The sequence below is a fragment of the Hyalella azteca genome, unplaced genomic scaffold (genome assembly GCF_000764305.2).
Source record: "Hyalella azteca isolate HAZT.00-mixed unplaced genomic scaffold, Hazt_2.0.2 contig3122, whole genome shotgun sequence".
Taxonomy (NCBI): domain Eukaryota; kingdom Metazoa; phylum Arthropoda; class Malacostraca; order Amphipoda; family Hyalellidae; genus Hyalella; species Hyalella azteca.
In genome coordinates this window covers 26,367-43,162 of record NW_025933375.1, presented here as the reverse complement: position 1 = coordinate 43,162, position 16,796 = coordinate 26,367, and the positions used below count along the sequence as shown (strand labels likewise).

The 16,796-nt window shown below is 36.8% G+C and overlaps 3 protein-coding genes across 5 annotated transcripts in view; 1 reads left to right on the top strand and 2 right to left on the bottom strand.

Annotated features, from left to right (window-relative positions):
- Positions 1 to 6,518, top strand: part of LOC108674308 (blastula protease 10) — a 35,043-nt gene extending 28,525 nt beyond the window's left edge. For both annotated transcript variants that reach the window (XM_047885786.1, XM_018162246.2), the window contains exons 4-10: positions 275 to 480; positions 1,538 to 1,732; positions 2,945 to 3,068; positions 4,303 to 4,437; positions 4,825 to 4,917; positions 5,736 to 5,895; positions 6,063 to 6,518. In XM_047885786.1, the coding sequence (XP_047741742.1) occupies positions 275 to 480; positions 1,538 to 1,732; positions 2,945 to 3,068; positions 4,303 to 4,437; positions 4,825 to 4,917; positions 5,736 to 5,895; positions 6,063 to 6,207 (1,058 nt within the window). In that variant the 3' untranslated portion in view covers positions 6,208 to 6,518. The remainder of the gene's footprint in view (positions 1 to 274; positions 481 to 1,537; positions 1,733 to 2,944; positions 3,069 to 4,302; positions 4,438 to 4,824; positions 4,918 to 5,735; positions 5,896 to 6,062) is intronic.
- A 1,485-nt stretch (positions 6,519 to 8,003) lies between these two features.
- On the bottom strand, positions 8,004 to 11,147 carry LOC108674311 (copper transport protein ATOX1). Its single transcript, XM_018162248.2, has 3 exons — positions 10,961 to 11,147; positions 8,544 to 8,619; positions 8,004 to 8,166 (listed from the first exon to the last, which is right to left on the bottom strand). The coding sequence occupies exons 1-3, from the start codon at positions 10,967 to 10,969 to the stop codon at positions 8,027 to 8,029; spliced, it is 225 nt and encodes a 74-aa protein (XP_018017737.1). The 5' UTR covers positions 10,970 to 11,147; the 3' UTR covers positions 8,004 to 8,026.
- A 1,498-nt stretch (positions 11,148 to 12,645) lies between these two features.
- LOC108674307 (developmental and secondary metabolism regulator VEL1-like) lies at positions 12,646 to 16,769 on the bottom strand. 2 transcript variants are annotated; one of them, XM_018162245.2, is made up of 3 exons: positions 16,489 to 16,769; positions 13,882 to 14,369; positions 12,646 to 13,530 (listed from the first exon to the last, which is right to left on the bottom strand). In XM_018162245.2, exons 1-3 carry the CDS (start codon positions 16,571 to 16,573, stop codon positions 13,399 to 13,401), a joined length of 705 nt encoding a protein of 234 aa, XP_018017734.2. In that variant the 5' UTR covers positions 16,574 to 16,769; the 3' UTR covers positions 12,646 to 13,398. The 2 variants fall into 2 exon arrangements, with proteins under 2 accessions (XP_018017734.2, XP_018017733.2); XM_018162244.2 differs by having other exon boundaries at positions 12,646 to 13,533; positions 16,489 to 16,768.
- Positions 16,770 to 16,796: the final 27 nt, after the last annotated feature.

Here is a 16,796-nt window from a genome sequence, read left to right as displayed (position 1 = left end):
GCTGTCGAACGATAAAAATAAACAATATACTGATCGGAATTTTCCTTCAATGGAGTTGACTCTCACCGAACTTGATGAAATTTTTTCGTTATCCGAACGATATCACACCGGTGGAAATTTCCAAGGAAACGGTACACAATAATTGTGTCTATCGAATTTTCCTTCAATTGGGTAAACTCTCACTCAACCAGATGACATTTTTTTCGCTTCCCGAACGGTATCACACCGGTGGAAATTTCCCAGGAAACGATGCATAATAACGATTTATTCACAGATAGCATCATAAAACCGGGCATCCTACGCGCCATCGCGCACTGGGAGGAACACACCTGCGTCAAGTTCAGGGATGTTGGAACGGGAGGCGCGTACCCACACGTGGTGTTCCAGTGGAGCGCCAACTACTGTTCATCTAATGTTGGTCGTAAACCAATATCGTTCAGCGGACAGGCTGTGCAGCTCACTACTGGATGTCTTCTAGATGTGAGGGAATTAGAGGCTTTGATGATGATACGAAACAGTCTAGGTGTTTTTTAGCGAAAAAGGATTAGATAATTACCTGGATGCTTCAAAATCAGCAAGATGGTTGGATGTTTAAAAATATACGACGGGCTAACACAGCCTAATAAAAGCTGGCGTTACTGTAGAAAAATTACACTGGCAATTTGACTAATTTGACGGAACTTAATAACAGAATTATGTGGATGCTTCCAAAGATCAGCTAGCTATAACCTTCATGTAGGAGAATGAGAGAATTGAATGGATGCCTCCTTGAATCTACTGCATGTCGCTCAAGTGTCACAAAAATATTCGATATACTAGATATGCTATAGAGTGAGCTGGATTTACTACGTATTCTACAGAATGAGCAGAATTTTCTAGATGTACTATAGGATGAGCACGATTCACTAGATATGCTATAGAGTGAGCAGGATTTACCAGATAGGTATGCTATTGAGTGGCACAATTTACTACATGTACTATAGAATGAGCAGGATTTCCTAGATATGATGAAGAGTGCGCAGGATTTACTGGATATGCTAACCCTAAATGAACTACTAACCTTAAAAAAACCTTATTCAAGTAAAGTTTTCGAATAGGGTTTCAAAGTGATGCTTTAATGCATTAAACGTATAAAGCAACGGTACATCAGATTTAAAATGAAGGCGAGTAAAAATATAATTGAAACGCTGGACAAATTCTTTTGAAAAAAATTTTCAAGCAGCTTTCATCGAACAATGAATTGAAAACGAATCGAAAAAAATTAATACGAGACTACGTGACGAATAAACGGTAAATAATCCAAACATACTAGATGAATATGCAAAAAAAATAATAATAAAATATTTGAAATCGAAGGACACGCCATGTAAATTCCCTATATCTTTATCAAAGATTTCTTGAAGATAATTTACAACATCTTCTCAATCAGCACGTAATGGAAGAACCTTCTCCATGAAACCCCATACCTCGTGAAAAAAATTCTTGGCCTATACCTCGTGAAAAAATTCTTGGCCTAAACCTCGTAAAAATATTCCAGGTTGGTGTAGTGATCCATGAGATCGGGCACGCGCTGGGGCTGTGGCACCAGCAGACGCGCCACGACCGCGAATATAACGTCAAAGTCATCTTCGGCAATATGGCCTTCTCCAACATCTTCAACAACTTCCCCTTAATCACCGAGAACTACGGCGTGCCTTACGACTACACGTCCATCATGCACTACGATACTCTGGTACGTCCATCATGCACTACAATACTCTGGTACGTCCATCATGCACTACGATACTCTGGTACGTCCATCATGCACTACGATACTCTGGTACGTCCATCATGCACTACGATACTCTGGTACGTCTATTTACGATACTCTGGTACGTCCATCATGCATTACGATACTCTGGTACGTCCATCATGCACTACGGCGAGTCTCCATACTGGGGCAAGTCTTCAAAAACGTTAAATGAGGAGTAAGACGTCAGTTGAGTGACGGAAAACTAGCAAGTGTGTAAATGTTGGATGATTGGCATTAATTATTTGAGAGTTTTCTCAAATAATGCGATGTTAACCGAGTTGTAATCGTGAGCTTTTTGATTCCTTGAACTGTGCATGTGTAATATACAAGGTTATTCTAAATGATGGACCCAATTTAATAAATTCGTATTTATTTCAGTATTAATTCAAAATGAATAATTTAAACACCAATGGAAAGAGAATGATTCAATGTTTTTTCTTACACTTGGAGGTTATGTATGTCCCATTGGCATCTTCATGTGCGAAACTTTTTGAATTAGTCACTTCCTGAGCGTTGGGTATGACACATAGGAAATGAAGATCAGACCCTACTCTTCTGGCCACCGCGATCACTTGATCGCTCCCCATGTGACTATTTCTTGTGGGGTTACGTCAAGGAAGCTGTTTACGTCCTGCCTCTACCAGCAACTCTGTTTACGTCCCGCCTCTACCAGCAACTCTTTTAACGTCCTGCCTCTACCAGCAACTTTGTTAAGGCTCTCGCCTCTACCAGCAACTCTGGTTGATCTGAAGAACCGTATCACTGCTACGGTGCACTCAGTAACAGAAGATATGCTTTCTCATGTGGGACGAGTTTGGCTACCGTTTAGGCGTTTGCTGTGCAGCACAGAGGTGCTAAGAATAATAATAATAATTGAACATTTATAAAAAAGTAAAAAAATTCGAAGCTTCATCTTTTCGTTAGTGTATAATCTATTTAATTTGAATTCATACTTGAACTAATACGAATTTATTAAATTTGGTCCATTATTTAGAATAACCCGACAGAACAGAGTAACCCAGATTACAGTTCGAAATAATTGTGGAAAACGTACATATTGTATGACCCACTATTTATGCATATTTGGGGTATGATAAACCTCCTGGATTAGTTAAATGGATATTACAATGCCTAATTTGATGATATTTACAGGGGTTCAGCACAGGTAACAGCGTCCTAGTGACCAGGAACGTCATGGCTCAGGGGCTGATCGGTAACAGGAAAGGACTCTCTCACATGGACAAGAAAATTGTCAACATTCAGTACGGCTGCATCGGTGAGTAACGCATGAAATGAAAACAATAACTACTTTTAGCTAGCATTAACTAGTTTTAACTATCAGGAAATTTTAGCTAGCATAAACTAGTTTTAACTAGCAGGAAGTTTTAGCTAGCATTTACTTGCTTGGACTAGCATTAACCAGCGGTACTATTCATGGATTATCAGTAACACAAAAGGATCAGTTCAAGTATTCACCTTGCGCGAATTGGTATAGTTACTTGAACGTTAATATTGCAATCGAACGCTTCATTAACAAAAGAATTTGCTTACAAAATAGCAATGCATCAAATCGGTCAAGACAACACTTCTTCATCAACACTTCATCAAGACAACACTTCTAAAGAATCCAGTGTCGCTCCAATGTTACAGATTTACAATGAATTACTAATTTTATTTTCGGATATTAAAAAAATGAAATTTTCAAATATGTTCAATATTAAAAAAAAATAAATATTCGAAATTATTTATTCTGTCCATTGATTCATGCATTGTCTCCAAATTTACGCAAGTCTGAAAAATTTCAGATCGATTGGTGAGGTAGAAGTGTGTTGAATATCGATTATAAGATATGTAGCAGACAGACAAACAAACTAACAACAAGAAGTGAAGTTAAAGAGAAGTGTTGTTAAAAAAATATACGTTTAAAAATTACTTTTTAAAGACAACACTTCCAAAGAATCCAGTGTCTCCAATCTTACAGATGTACAATGAATTTCTCATTTAATTTTCGAATATAAAAAAAATTAAATTTTCAATTTTTTTAATATATAACTTTTTTTTAATATATAAATTTTTTCAAGATTATTTATTCTATTAATTGATTCATGCATTGCCTCTGACTTCACACAAGTGTGCCAAATTTAAGATCAATTAGACAGGTAAAAGTGTGTCAAATATCAGTTATAAGATTTGTAGCTGACAAAAATAAATTTTTTTTTCAATGTTTTTAATATTGAAAAAAATTGTTATTTTAATTTTTAAAATAATTTATTTTGACATTTGATTCATGCATTGTCTCCAACTTTACACAAGTGTGCAAAATTTCAGATCGATAGGATAAGTAGAAGTGTATTAAATTTCGATTACAAGATTTGTAGCAGACAGACAAACAAACAAACAACAAGAAGTGAAGTCAAAGAGAAGTGTTGTAAAAAAAATTGATCTCAAATTATAATATTTAACTCGACCGTTTAAATTCATCTAATTTCACCATAATTATCATTGACCAGACAAGTGGCTGGAGGCGTGTTCGCAGAGCTCAGATCCGTGCTTAAATTTCGGCTACTTTGGTTCGGACTGCAAGTGTGTGTGTCCAGACGGCACGACAGGCGAGCGGTGTCAGGTCAAGGAGATGGACTACACAGGCAAGTGCGATGACTTTGAATAGCATGATGAATGATGAATTACTTTACGAAGATTTTAAACCGGGGGACAATGCATGCGGGAATCGACGGCCGAATAATTTAATGCATAAAACGCAGATCAGACTTTCAGGTGATGTATCATAACTCTCTCTTGATTTATCGCGAAATTACTCTTTTTATACAATTTAACAGTTGTCAGCTCCTAATTCATTACTTAATTTCCATCAAGCAGCAAATAGGCCAAATAATTGAATTGATTTTGTAACGATGGGCATTGACTTTCAAGAGCAGCTTACTTCTGTTCATATAGGTACATTGGTCATTAAATACGTCAGAAGTTGAATTAAAATTAACGAATTTTAATTCAACGTCTGTGCTCACGCACAGACGCCATGATAGCCGAGCGCCTGCCCCACAACAGCGACGTTACCACAGCGGGGACGGTGTCCACCCCCAATTATCCTACGCCGCTCAACGAAGGTAACCACGGTTACTGTTAGACATTTATAAGGATCTGTTAACCAGAGTTACCGCCAGTAGATAAAGAGATAATCTTTTAACTACGCAGACGTGATAAATCACGTTGCTATTTGTAACTGGAAACCGTAAATGGAGATACCGCCTGTAGACGCAATGCCTATTGAAAATTTTACGAGTTATTTACTCGTTAAATTTAACCTTGCAAAAGGATTTATTATTAAAAATAAATATTATATTATTAAATAATAAAGACAAAATGTGATATTATTGAATAATAAATACTAAATTTAATATTAATAAATAATAAATTTAACATAGCGAAATGATTTATATATTGTGTATAGATGCATTAACCCTCCCAAATGTTATTTTTATCTAAAGGCTTGGTAACGAGATTAACTGTAGCCAGCTGAAGTATTGTTCCTCTGCACTTGCCACGCGAAATGTTAATAATGGCTATGTTTCGTACTTGCATTTGTCCCGATACGATAGTCATTAGAATTTTGTCGGAAAGCTCCAGCAGAATATCGATGAGTTTACCTGAAAATTATTTAAAGTCTAGTAAATGAGTTAACCTAAGGAACGTCAAGTCCACCGAACTTGATGACGATCCCACCAAGAAATAGTAGTAAATTTTCGAGATGAAATGTACTGTGTAAACTCTATTAGCGATTCTCAAAAAGGATACTAGTAAAAAACATCCTGCTTTTACACACGAAGAAACTATGGTATACTAACTAATGAAACAGTTTTCTCGAGAACGAATAAAGCAACCGATTGGGACATTTTTTCGACCATAAAATTTTGGTGTTTCCCAGGTGGGCGGTACACGACGCGCATCACAGCGCCCGCAGGCAAGAAAGTCTCCTTGAAGTTCAACGCGTTTGATCTTGCGGACAGATGTAGTAGAACTGGTGGAAATATATGCTGCTTAGATGGACTTGAAATACGTCTGAACGGCCTCACATCCGGGACGTGGTGAGGAAATAAGCGGAGAAGTCGCTGAATTTTGACAATTTTACAGATTAGCCTTACGAAACTGAAAATAATATCAACCGCGTCAATGATGAGTTTCAATTCAATATTTCCGTTAGCGGTAGCTCAATAAAAGAAGATGTCAGTAAAAATGAATGTTTTTCACGCAGGTACTGTGGGAAAGAAATAGCAGCAGGGACCGAGTTCACGAGTGCCGGTAATGAACTCGTGCTGTACTTCTCAGGCCTGAACTACACAGACTACTCCTTCATGACGGAACACACAGGCTACAGCGCTGAAGTAACTTTCGTCTGAAGGAACAAATTCAGTCATAAAAAGCCAAAGAACCAGAGGAAAAAACAATTTAATGAAACAAAATTGTACAGAAAATAATGAGAGCATTTCAAAATTCAGTGATACAATAGTTTCTCCTAGTGAAATTACGCACAACATAGGATAGGTAGACATTTCATGATTCAATCCCGCAATAATGTCAATAATTCGATATCCCCACAGGTGAATAAATGCATTTCCCTCAAATCTGTGTAAGAAAAAGATAGCCCAGGATTTAAAATGTCTTCTGTGCATGCATAAAATGCAAGTTATATAAAAAAATACAATTTTAATTCGTGAGTTTAACATCCTCTGACAATTTAGCTTTTATGATCCTACTTTCTCTATTGTTCTACAATTGCTATGCAATGCAAAGTTAAGATCCAACAGTTATTTCACTTCTTATAGTAAAAATCTGGAAAGAAATACAAACTTTTGCGAGAGGACCACGGTGCTAGCGGCATAAAAATTCCATGAAAACATGGACATCGTGATAACCTTGGATAAATTAAACTGATTGGTGTAAATTATATAAAATTTATATTTATAATATATAAATCAATCCCTCAATTAGGACCAAGAAAACCGTAATTTTGAATTTAGCCCCAGGTTAGCTTCGAGTCGCATCATAACCTGATTAGGATACGTCGTTGTGACAATAAACTTCATTGTGGGAATTGAAGCAGTGCACTTCTCAATTGCATGCAATGAACCCCCAGTTTTGTCTAGCCGTGTGATGCATGTACACAAATCTTTATAGTTGAAAACAAGATCATTGCATCATTACGGTTATTACCTACGGATCATGGAACAAAATACATACTTTCATATCAAACAATTAATTTGAATGAGAATGAACACCATGTGAAATAGAAATGACAAGATTTAGTTCTTTTTCCCAGCCTTCAGAGAGGAATTAATGACTACATGATACGAACTGAAAGTTCTTCCTAAGATCCCAATTAGCCATGGAATGGATTTGCATGCATACATACGGTAAGTTATAAGCTTTACAATATATAATAGAAGGATATAAAAGAAGGAAAACCGAAATAATCAGCATGTTACTCTCACAAATGAAACTCTCAAGCTTCTATTTGATTCCTGGACTATATGATGCAAGGGTAATGATAGGTAGTACCAAATATCACAGTTGTTGAGTGCTACATCCCACACATATTATTAAAAATCAGATAACAAAACATTTAGAGAGCTGCACAAACAATAACTCCCATTTTAGAAGTAAATCACACAAATGATTTAAATTGATTTACAACTAAAACATAATTGTCCATTAATGCAAGACTTTTAATGCACAAATCGCAAAATTAATTAAATTAAATTGAAACACCACCAAAGCACTTTGATCAATACCAACATTATTGATTAAAACAATAAGCGTGCACATAGCCTGTTCAAACATAGTGGGGGGAATTTCTAGAACATGTTGAATATGGCGAGTCAACAAAAACAAAGTTGATCTTATAATTTTTTAAATGGAACAAGAAGTTAATACAAGCTATTTTTGCTTTACAAGACCCTGCATTTGAATTACTTAGTATACCATACCTATGTCATGTTTGTGGATAAACACATACCTAAGGATAATTAGTAAAATAATCAATACATGTGATAATTTATATGCAAAGTATTGACTATCCACAAAAAGTGACATTTTTATTTTGTAAGGAAAAAATATTTGTATGAACTATGATAAATAATTAGGAATGCATGTTTCTAGTTGCCAAGGTTGTCCACTAAAGGAAAATTTCAGCTTCCATGATAATTGATGCAATTTTATTTATGCATCCTTACAGCCAATGTAGGAAACATCCTTGCCAGTCTTCTTCAGTGTTTCAGTGAGTTCTTCAGCAGACAGGCTTGCTGAAGTGACGTAAACTTTCTTGTTTGGCAGGTCAATGTCAACTTTGGAGACCTTATCTGAAACAATAGTTTACAATGCAATTTTTTGCATTTCTGACACATTTTAAAGTGAAAGAAATATGAATTTATTCAAATTAATGTCATTATAAAGATATTCTAAAACAGGCAAATGCATTCATTCTAAAACACATTCTTCATTTGATCCCATGGGTACCTTATTTTTTGAATGAAAAGCATAGATGTGCATAAAAGATTCTGATACTGAGGGAAATGCAGGATGATAGAAAAAGGATGAGAATTTTGTAACAATGAAAGTTTTAACAGAAATATTTAAAAATTATTTAAGAAACAAGAACTTTTTCATTTCTAGTGCAACACTGCATTCTGGTTTACAAAAACAGAAAATTAATGTAATAAATCCTTTGAAGTCATACCTCCAAGCTTGCCAAGGACTCGCTGAGCTGCACCAGAACAGCCTTCACAGGTCATTGCAACGTCAAACTCATAAACCTGAAAAAAGCATGACAAAAAAGTTATATCTATTCACAAAAAATGAAAAAACCTTCGTGGCAAAGAATAAATTCCTGAAAAATTATGCATTCACTTAGTATAGAAATAGATTGGGTAATGATCAGCTGTTCTATGAGGAAAGGTTTTAATGTTTACATAGTGGAGGAGAACTATGCTCATAAAAATATCCAAGATTTTTCAAGGGATAAACAGGGTCAGGTATAACAATCCTTACAGGGCTGAACCAAATGAGTCTAATTGTTTTGACCTCAAAACAAGCTTTCACAGAACAGGTACAAGGATTTAAATTCTCTACAAAACTGTGATGGCTTGGATTTAAAAAGTTAAATTTTGCACAGTTGCTTTAACAAAAGTGAGGTTGAATAAACAAATTCCAGTCATGATAAGCAGACATACCTACTCTATTAAGCTCAATGATACCACTAGAGTCTAGACATTAAATCAGTTCAAGATTATTATAAACAGTGTATTATCATTCTGACCCACCTATTGGTTTTTACTGCTAACATTGCTATAGTTTACCAATTTTTTTGGTAATGAATTCACCACTGTAGTTAAGCTATTCTATGGTATACACAATTTTTATATAATTACAGATATTTGTAAGTATCACATAATATCTGAAGATCTTTGGCAATTGGCAGCAAGATCTTTGCCACATTCTAATGCCAATGGCAATCTGCCTATAGAATTTAGGAGCATACTGACAGAAATACTGAAATAGGAGTGCACAACCTGGAAAAGTAGCAGATGCCCTGGGCCCTGGCAGGATTGGAATTTTTCTACTTGTTTCTGAAATTTTGGGGCTCCAACGTGACAAATTTTTAATACAATTGGAATCTCATGGCTTTATTGTGCACTTTTGTTAACAATTAGTTAGGAGGTGTAATTCATCTGGCAGAAATCTCGCGGTTCTGGAAATGGCAGGAAAGTTCTAGTCGTGGCCCTAAAGGTAGACGTTTTTCCCGCTTGGGCCCTGGCTGACTGCAGTGCAGCATCACAGCAACAAAATTACTGTCATTTCCTTTACATGTATCACTCTTGTAGTAGTAGTGCATTCAAATTAGACCCTCCGGGTCCCTCCCTGTGCAGTGTGCTCAACTTGGATGGTATTATACCATCCATACCATTGGTATATGAAGCTATTCCACAATTCACTTATAGGTAAACGTGGTATATTCCGACATCGTAGGTAATTCCGTCACTTCTCTAGTTTTTTCTTTATATTAAGCTTTGTTTTAGTTCCATGCGTTCATTGATGGTTGAAATGGTGACGTCATACATTTGCGTGTCGAAATACTGCAAAAACACTAGGTCTTGGCCATCTAGTGGGAAAATATTGAGATCCAAAGAGAGACAATTACTAGATGGCCAAGACCTAGTGTTTTGGCAGTATTTTGACTCGCAAATGCATGACGTCACCATTTCAACCATCAACAAACGCATGGAACTAAAACAAAGCTTAATATAAAGGAAAAGCTGGAGACGTGACGTAATTACCTACAATGTCGGAATATACCGCGTTTACCCTAAGTAGACCAGTAAACTGTAAAGTATCATGGATACCAGCATTATCATACTTAAGAAATTGGTTTAAATCTTGAGTTTTTGAGGAAATTAAAAATGAACTGATTCCAAAAAAGCTCTGGTTTGCCACAGTGCCACTATGATCCCCAACTACCTCAAGCTCAAGGCTCAACCACTCAAGGAAATTCTACCCTGAACTGAACATAGCAAACTGAAGTAGAGGTCATAATGACCACTACAATTATCTACTGTCAATGCCCAAGCATTGCTACAGTACTTAGTTATGTTGCCAGTGGCCAGCCTTCAATAGGATTTAAGTAATAATAAGATTTCTCTACTTATTAAAACTGAGCCACAAGTTCAAGTTGAAGTTTCTAGTGTAATCAACCTAACTAGAAAATTTGGCAGATGCAACCAGTAAATTAGACAAAAATGCCAGTAAAACTGACCAATTTCACTTGTTCCTTTTCCTTTTCCCAAATTCTCCAGTAAAAAAAAAAGAAAAATCACATACCTATTTGAACCCACAATTTTTTCAAATCACCAGTCACCTGTGAATTGAAAGTGAAACCATTGTTTTGACTGTGAATTTAAAGGCTAGACATGGCCCAGTGCCATTTCTAGTGTATAATATATAAATACAGTATAGCGTATGATTAAAATTAATAATAGGTAGCTACGTTGCTTACCGTAGCCGGTAGCCCAAAGCCTAAAAAGGCTAAATCCCTAAAACTGTAGTAAAAATTAAATGAAACCATAATTGCTAGTTTTCTATTAGTTCTGTGAAACTTACTTTTGCCATTTTTGGGTGATAGATAGTCAAGGATTTGAGGAAAATACACAAGACAGTAGTGTTACTGTGTTAGGAAATAACTGAGCGCTTATTCCTCTTTCCAGTCTTAAGACGACCGCCAACAAGTTAACAACAAGCTACAGGCTACAGCTGCTTTGTTGGAACTTTGATGACGATTTGGTTACTAAGCAATTAGACCAGGACCAGCAATCGTACGTGAGCGCGGAAAGTTCGAAACTAGTGAGCACAGTATCGACTATCGAGATATAAATAAAATACGTATTGAAAAATCGCGCAGTACGAGAAAGAATTCTTTGTATACATACAGTTATCACTGTCCTGTTGATGTAGAAGTGAAAATCGCACAATACGCTATTCAAGCTCATAAGTTAAAAATTTAAATTAATTTAATCTCCATGTGCACATAAAGCAAGTGAAAATAGCCTAAAATTTGCATAACAGAATGATAATGATTGGCTTAAAATAAATTTTCAAAGCTTTTTTTAAACAATTGTGTATTTTGAGAGTTGCAGGTCGATTCCGCTTGTGGCACATCCATTATTCATACGATTAATCGATGGGAATATCTATCACTTTCGTTAGCACAATGAGCTACAAATAAATTAGTTGCATTAAACTCAAACAATATCATTTTACTCCTCTTTTAACACTCACTGACACCTACAGTGAAGGTAAACTGTCTTAAAATGCTTAGCACCTTACGGACCAGGCAATAAGTCCATCAGCTATCTCAATCAATTCGTCAGCTACTACGGAAAGATCGAGTTCCAATGACCGGATCCCCTGTGAATCAAGTCACAAAAAGTACAAGAATCGGCAACAGGCCATGGGCCTATTTCTTCAGTGCCGACACTTCTATTCTATTAAATAAATAACAAAGACACGGTTATGTCAGCAGTTGATACCTGTGTACCTAAGATTACGCTTGGAGGAGTCAAAAAGTCCCAGTGGATTAACAGTGCAGTTAAGGCTCAGCTAAAGACCAAGAAAGAAGCCAAGCGTTATTTACGAACTCGCTGCGATTCTGATTATAACCTGTATGCAAGAGCTCAAAATCAATCTAAAAAAGTTTGTCGTACTCCAGTGAAAAACTTCGAAAAAAATATTGCTAAAATGCAAAATAGAATCCGAAAGCCTTCTTTTTATACGCTAGTTCGAAGTGTAAGCAGAGCTGGGCAGCGCTACTTTGAAATGTAGCGGCCGCTGCCGCTACCGCTACATGCTCTAAATGTAGAATAGAATAGAATAGAAGTGTCGGCGTTGAAGAAATAGGCCCATGGCCTGTTGCCGATTCTTGAACTTTTCGTGACTTGATTCACAAGGGATCCGGCCTTTGGAACCCGATCTTTCTATAGCTGACGATTGATTGAGATAGCTGCTGGACTTATTGCCTGATCCTGAAATCTCTAAATATTTATTGTTCTGCTATTGGGATTTACTTATAAACATTTAATGATAATAAAACATTTTCAAAACATATCAATGCCACTTTATTGCACTAAACCAAACCGAAATAGTACGGGTTAGATACAGTAAATAAAAGTTAGTTATTTTTATGTTTTACCTTCCCTACATGGATGTCTACTTCAATCTACCAATCTCAAAAATTATCCACATACTGTATTCATATAAAAAATCAGTCTTTTATTTGTATATATATGTGGATCATTTTTTAGATTGGTACATGTGGCGCGCTACTGCCCACCTCTGGTATTTGGTATATTAAGGTTCAATAATGATGGGCGGAACGTATGTTTCAAATGTATAGGACACTTAAGGCTATGGGATACAAAAATTTAGAAATCGGAAATACTTTAGCTTAATTAGGCTAAAAACTCGAGTAAGAACGCATCAAGGGGCTACGGCGTAATGTATGCAAAAAAGATGACGCGGTATCCATGGAAAGTGCGTTGAAATTATGAGAAAGGCAACATGTCTAAAAGATTAGGTATGGACTATGGACTCTAGAAAAGAAACAGTGAAGAAGAAACTTCTTAACCCTTAAGGTTAAGATCTTAACCTTTACTCGAGATCGAAAAACACCACATTGCCCCTACACCGCATTGCATCCAGATACCACATTGCATCCATATACCTACCACCCACATTGCATCCATATACCTACCACCCACATTGCATCCATATACCACATTGCATCCATATGCCACATTGCATCCATTTACCACATTGCATCCAGATACCACATTGAATCCATATACCACATTGCATCCAGATACCACATTGCATCCAGATACCACATTGCATCCAGATACCACATTGCATCCATATACCACATTGCATTATACCACATTGCATCCATACCACATTGCATCCATACCACATTGCATCCATACCACATTGCATCCATACCACATTGCATCCATACCACATAGCCGACATTTATTCACATAAAAATGTTAAGGAACAAATCTGGCCGGTGGGGGGCAGAGGAACGTAGGCGGTGAGGGGGGAGGGAGGGAGGCCAGGGTGTGGGGCACCGCCAGAGAGCGCCGCGGTGTTGTGCTCATGCTGATGCAGTCGTTCAAAGTCTTCTGAAATATGGAATTAAACTCAAAGTTTATTGTCTAAACAATTGAATTCAAGAACATTATTACTGCCATGATATAATTAGCTAATATTATATAGTGTCGGAACGACGCGAATACGACAACACAACGAAAATTGTTTGAAACCAAGATCGTTTTTCAGCGCACTCAAGGCAATTGGTCAAGTAATTAAGATACATCAAGAAGGCAAGTTAAGAATTAAATATGATTACCGCTTCTATCTCCTTAAGGCTTACTTATCCACTTTTCGAAGCGTTCATGCTATTAGAACTCAAATAAAACTTTTAAATATAAAATATTATAACTTTTTAGAAATAAAAGTTGTGTAATAACCTGCCGAGCAGCGAGTTGTGGTGGCAGGAGCTGGCGGGACGGTGAGTACAAGATATGACTGTAGCCTGGGGACACGGCGGCTGACGGGTACAAGTACGGACCAAAATTATTTCCCGAGGGAACTGGGGGAAAGTTGGCGGAAGAGTTTATAGGGATATTCCTGGAGTTACTGATCATATTTGGGGAGACATTTTCTGCGTCATTGATGTAATTTTTGGGGTAGTTTTCAGTTTTGCCGAATGAGTCTAACTGGAAGTTACCACTTGAATTGAATGAGTATTGAAGATAATTTTGATCATTGTTAGCATAGGGATGAAAGAGTGGGTTGCCAGGGGAGGGGAAGGAGGAGAGGTGCTGGTATGGGGGTGGGGGCATGTCGTGAGGAGCCCCGTGGGGTCGGGGCCCGGGGTGCGGGCTGGGGGAGTCGTGGTGTCGGGCGAAGTCCACGACACTGCGTCCGCAGTCTTCCTGCGCCCCCTGCACGTGACCTGCGCCGTCAAGTGCAGGCAGTCAACGTCGTGTAGATATTTATATGAATAATTAATACAATAATTATATAATAATATAATGAATTTAATAATAATATAATAATAATTTATATGAATAATTAATGACCCTGTAACCCTGCACGTGACCTGCGCCGTGGAGTGCCGGCCGTCATACGTCATGTGAATACGTCATACGTCATATGAATAATGAATACAATAATTATATAATAATATAATGAATATATTAATAATTTATATGAATAGTGAATACAATAATTATATAAAAATAATATAATAAATATAATAATATTTTATATGAATAGTGAATGATGTATTGTAAACATGCACGTGACTTCAGAAATATTGCCCATTACTCCTGCAGAACAGTGAATAGACGAGGGGAATCCTGGACACGACTAGCGTAGTGCGGTACGTGATAGACAAGTATCTCGTGCTGGTGGAAATATGATGGTGGTAATATGGAGCTATAATAACTATGAAAAGTTTATAAGTACATAGTGGTAATAACTATATTTCGATGGCGTTTAACATAGGATACGACCTGGAGCTGAGTACAGGGCACTCCAGCTGTTCAATTAATGAACGTTGTCACGTTATCTCAATGAGTAAATTCTGCCAAACATGCCTTATGAATGAAAGTAATTCTTAAAATATGGTAGTGAAAGTAAAGTATAATTTGCTTTAAGGAACTTGCAACTAAAACTCACCAAGTAGCAGGTCTAGTATCAGTGTTTATTAGAACTGTGCAAGTGACAGTCGAGCGAAGGGAAATTAGGGTTAGGGTCTAATCCTATGTAACCCTAGATAGGGTTCTAACCATTAGGTAACTTGAACAGAGGCAAATTGTCGCTGTCAATCAGTTGTTAAACCGTTAGACAAATTATCGAAGGCGACAATCTACCTTTATTCAAGTCCAGCGCGTTCAATAAAATCAAGTAATAGTCATTTAAAAGCGTAAGTAGCGCGCGAGAAGCAGTTAGGAACTGCAGATCAGAAATATACCAGCTGTTCGTGAGTAGGATGCTAACTCCGTCAACAAACGAAAAACTTAATAGTTATTGCACTTATTCTAGAGAAAAACTATAAGGAATTATTGTCTTTTTATTCATAACGGTATTCTTGCACGAACCATGTAATTACCCAGGCAGTGTAATGTCGAATTAACTGTAACCTTACAGTCGAAACATGGTCATCTTAAATTTAGTCGTTGAGTCTGCTATCTTTGAAAAGGGTTCAATTAATATTTCCCTTGTAGTATATAATCAATGCAAAGTATATTTCTGAAATAAATTGTATTAAGTCGCATTCCTATAATTTTTCTCCAAAAAATATATAATAGTGATTGAGATTTGAAAATAATTTCTAATTAAGGCTAGTCAATCTCATCATTTCGAGGAAACAGGATCGACCGCGATCTCCAGGCTTCATTCCGCGCTAATGGATCTTGTCGGGACATTGTATCGTCCTTGCGCGCCTTTTGAAGCGCAACCCTGGACCCTTGAAACTCTGCCTGACCTTGACCTCAAGCGGCTGACTCACTGCCTAAAATGAAAAATGAATGAAACGCAAGGTGACACTTCATGCAATAAGACTTGCTTCTAAACCTTGCCGGATTGAATAGGTACAATTGTGCCTGCGCTGTAGGTACAATTGTAACGTTGTAAATTCATGTAGCCGGACGAGGGTGGAACACGCAGTTATAAATTATTTGGAGGCTTGATTAAGTGTTTTTGTACTAGTTGCATGAGGATTAACATTAGCTCATTATTGAGCCAGAAGAATCATTTCAGTAGGACTTCAGAGCAACCAAAATCGGTTTAGGATGTACCCAAATGCATAGAAATTTTCTAGAACGCACGTCAGCGTCATTCGAACGTAGTCTATCGATTACGAACTTGTTTTTCGTCGGAAACGATTATTCAATTAATAACTTAAGTACATTTATAGTTTTGCTAATGTACTTTGTAAAATCTACTTCAGCGCCATTATGCAAAATTTCGGGTGGACTGTGAAAATTTAAATTTTCAAAATAAAGAAAACTATTCGGGTGGACTGTGGAAATTTCAATTTTTAAAATAAAGACAAGTATAACGCTCACCTGTGTAACCCGTAACGAATCTCATGGGTTCTTCGCAGTGTTGAAATATACAAAAACCAACATCCAGTTTATGATGTTCCAACATGTGCCATATTGTTCAATTATTCAACTCGTTGGTCTCACAATGACTCCTATATTTTCAGTGCATCACGAAACTATTGTTTATCCAGTGAATCTTTAACTATATAAATCTTCATTTCCCAATCAAAGTGATTCAGATCTGATGGTGTTGAAGTAGCATAAAGCAAATTGGAGTGTTCTGTTAGTAAACTAATAACAAAGATAGGATGTTTGTTATTAGTTTAAAC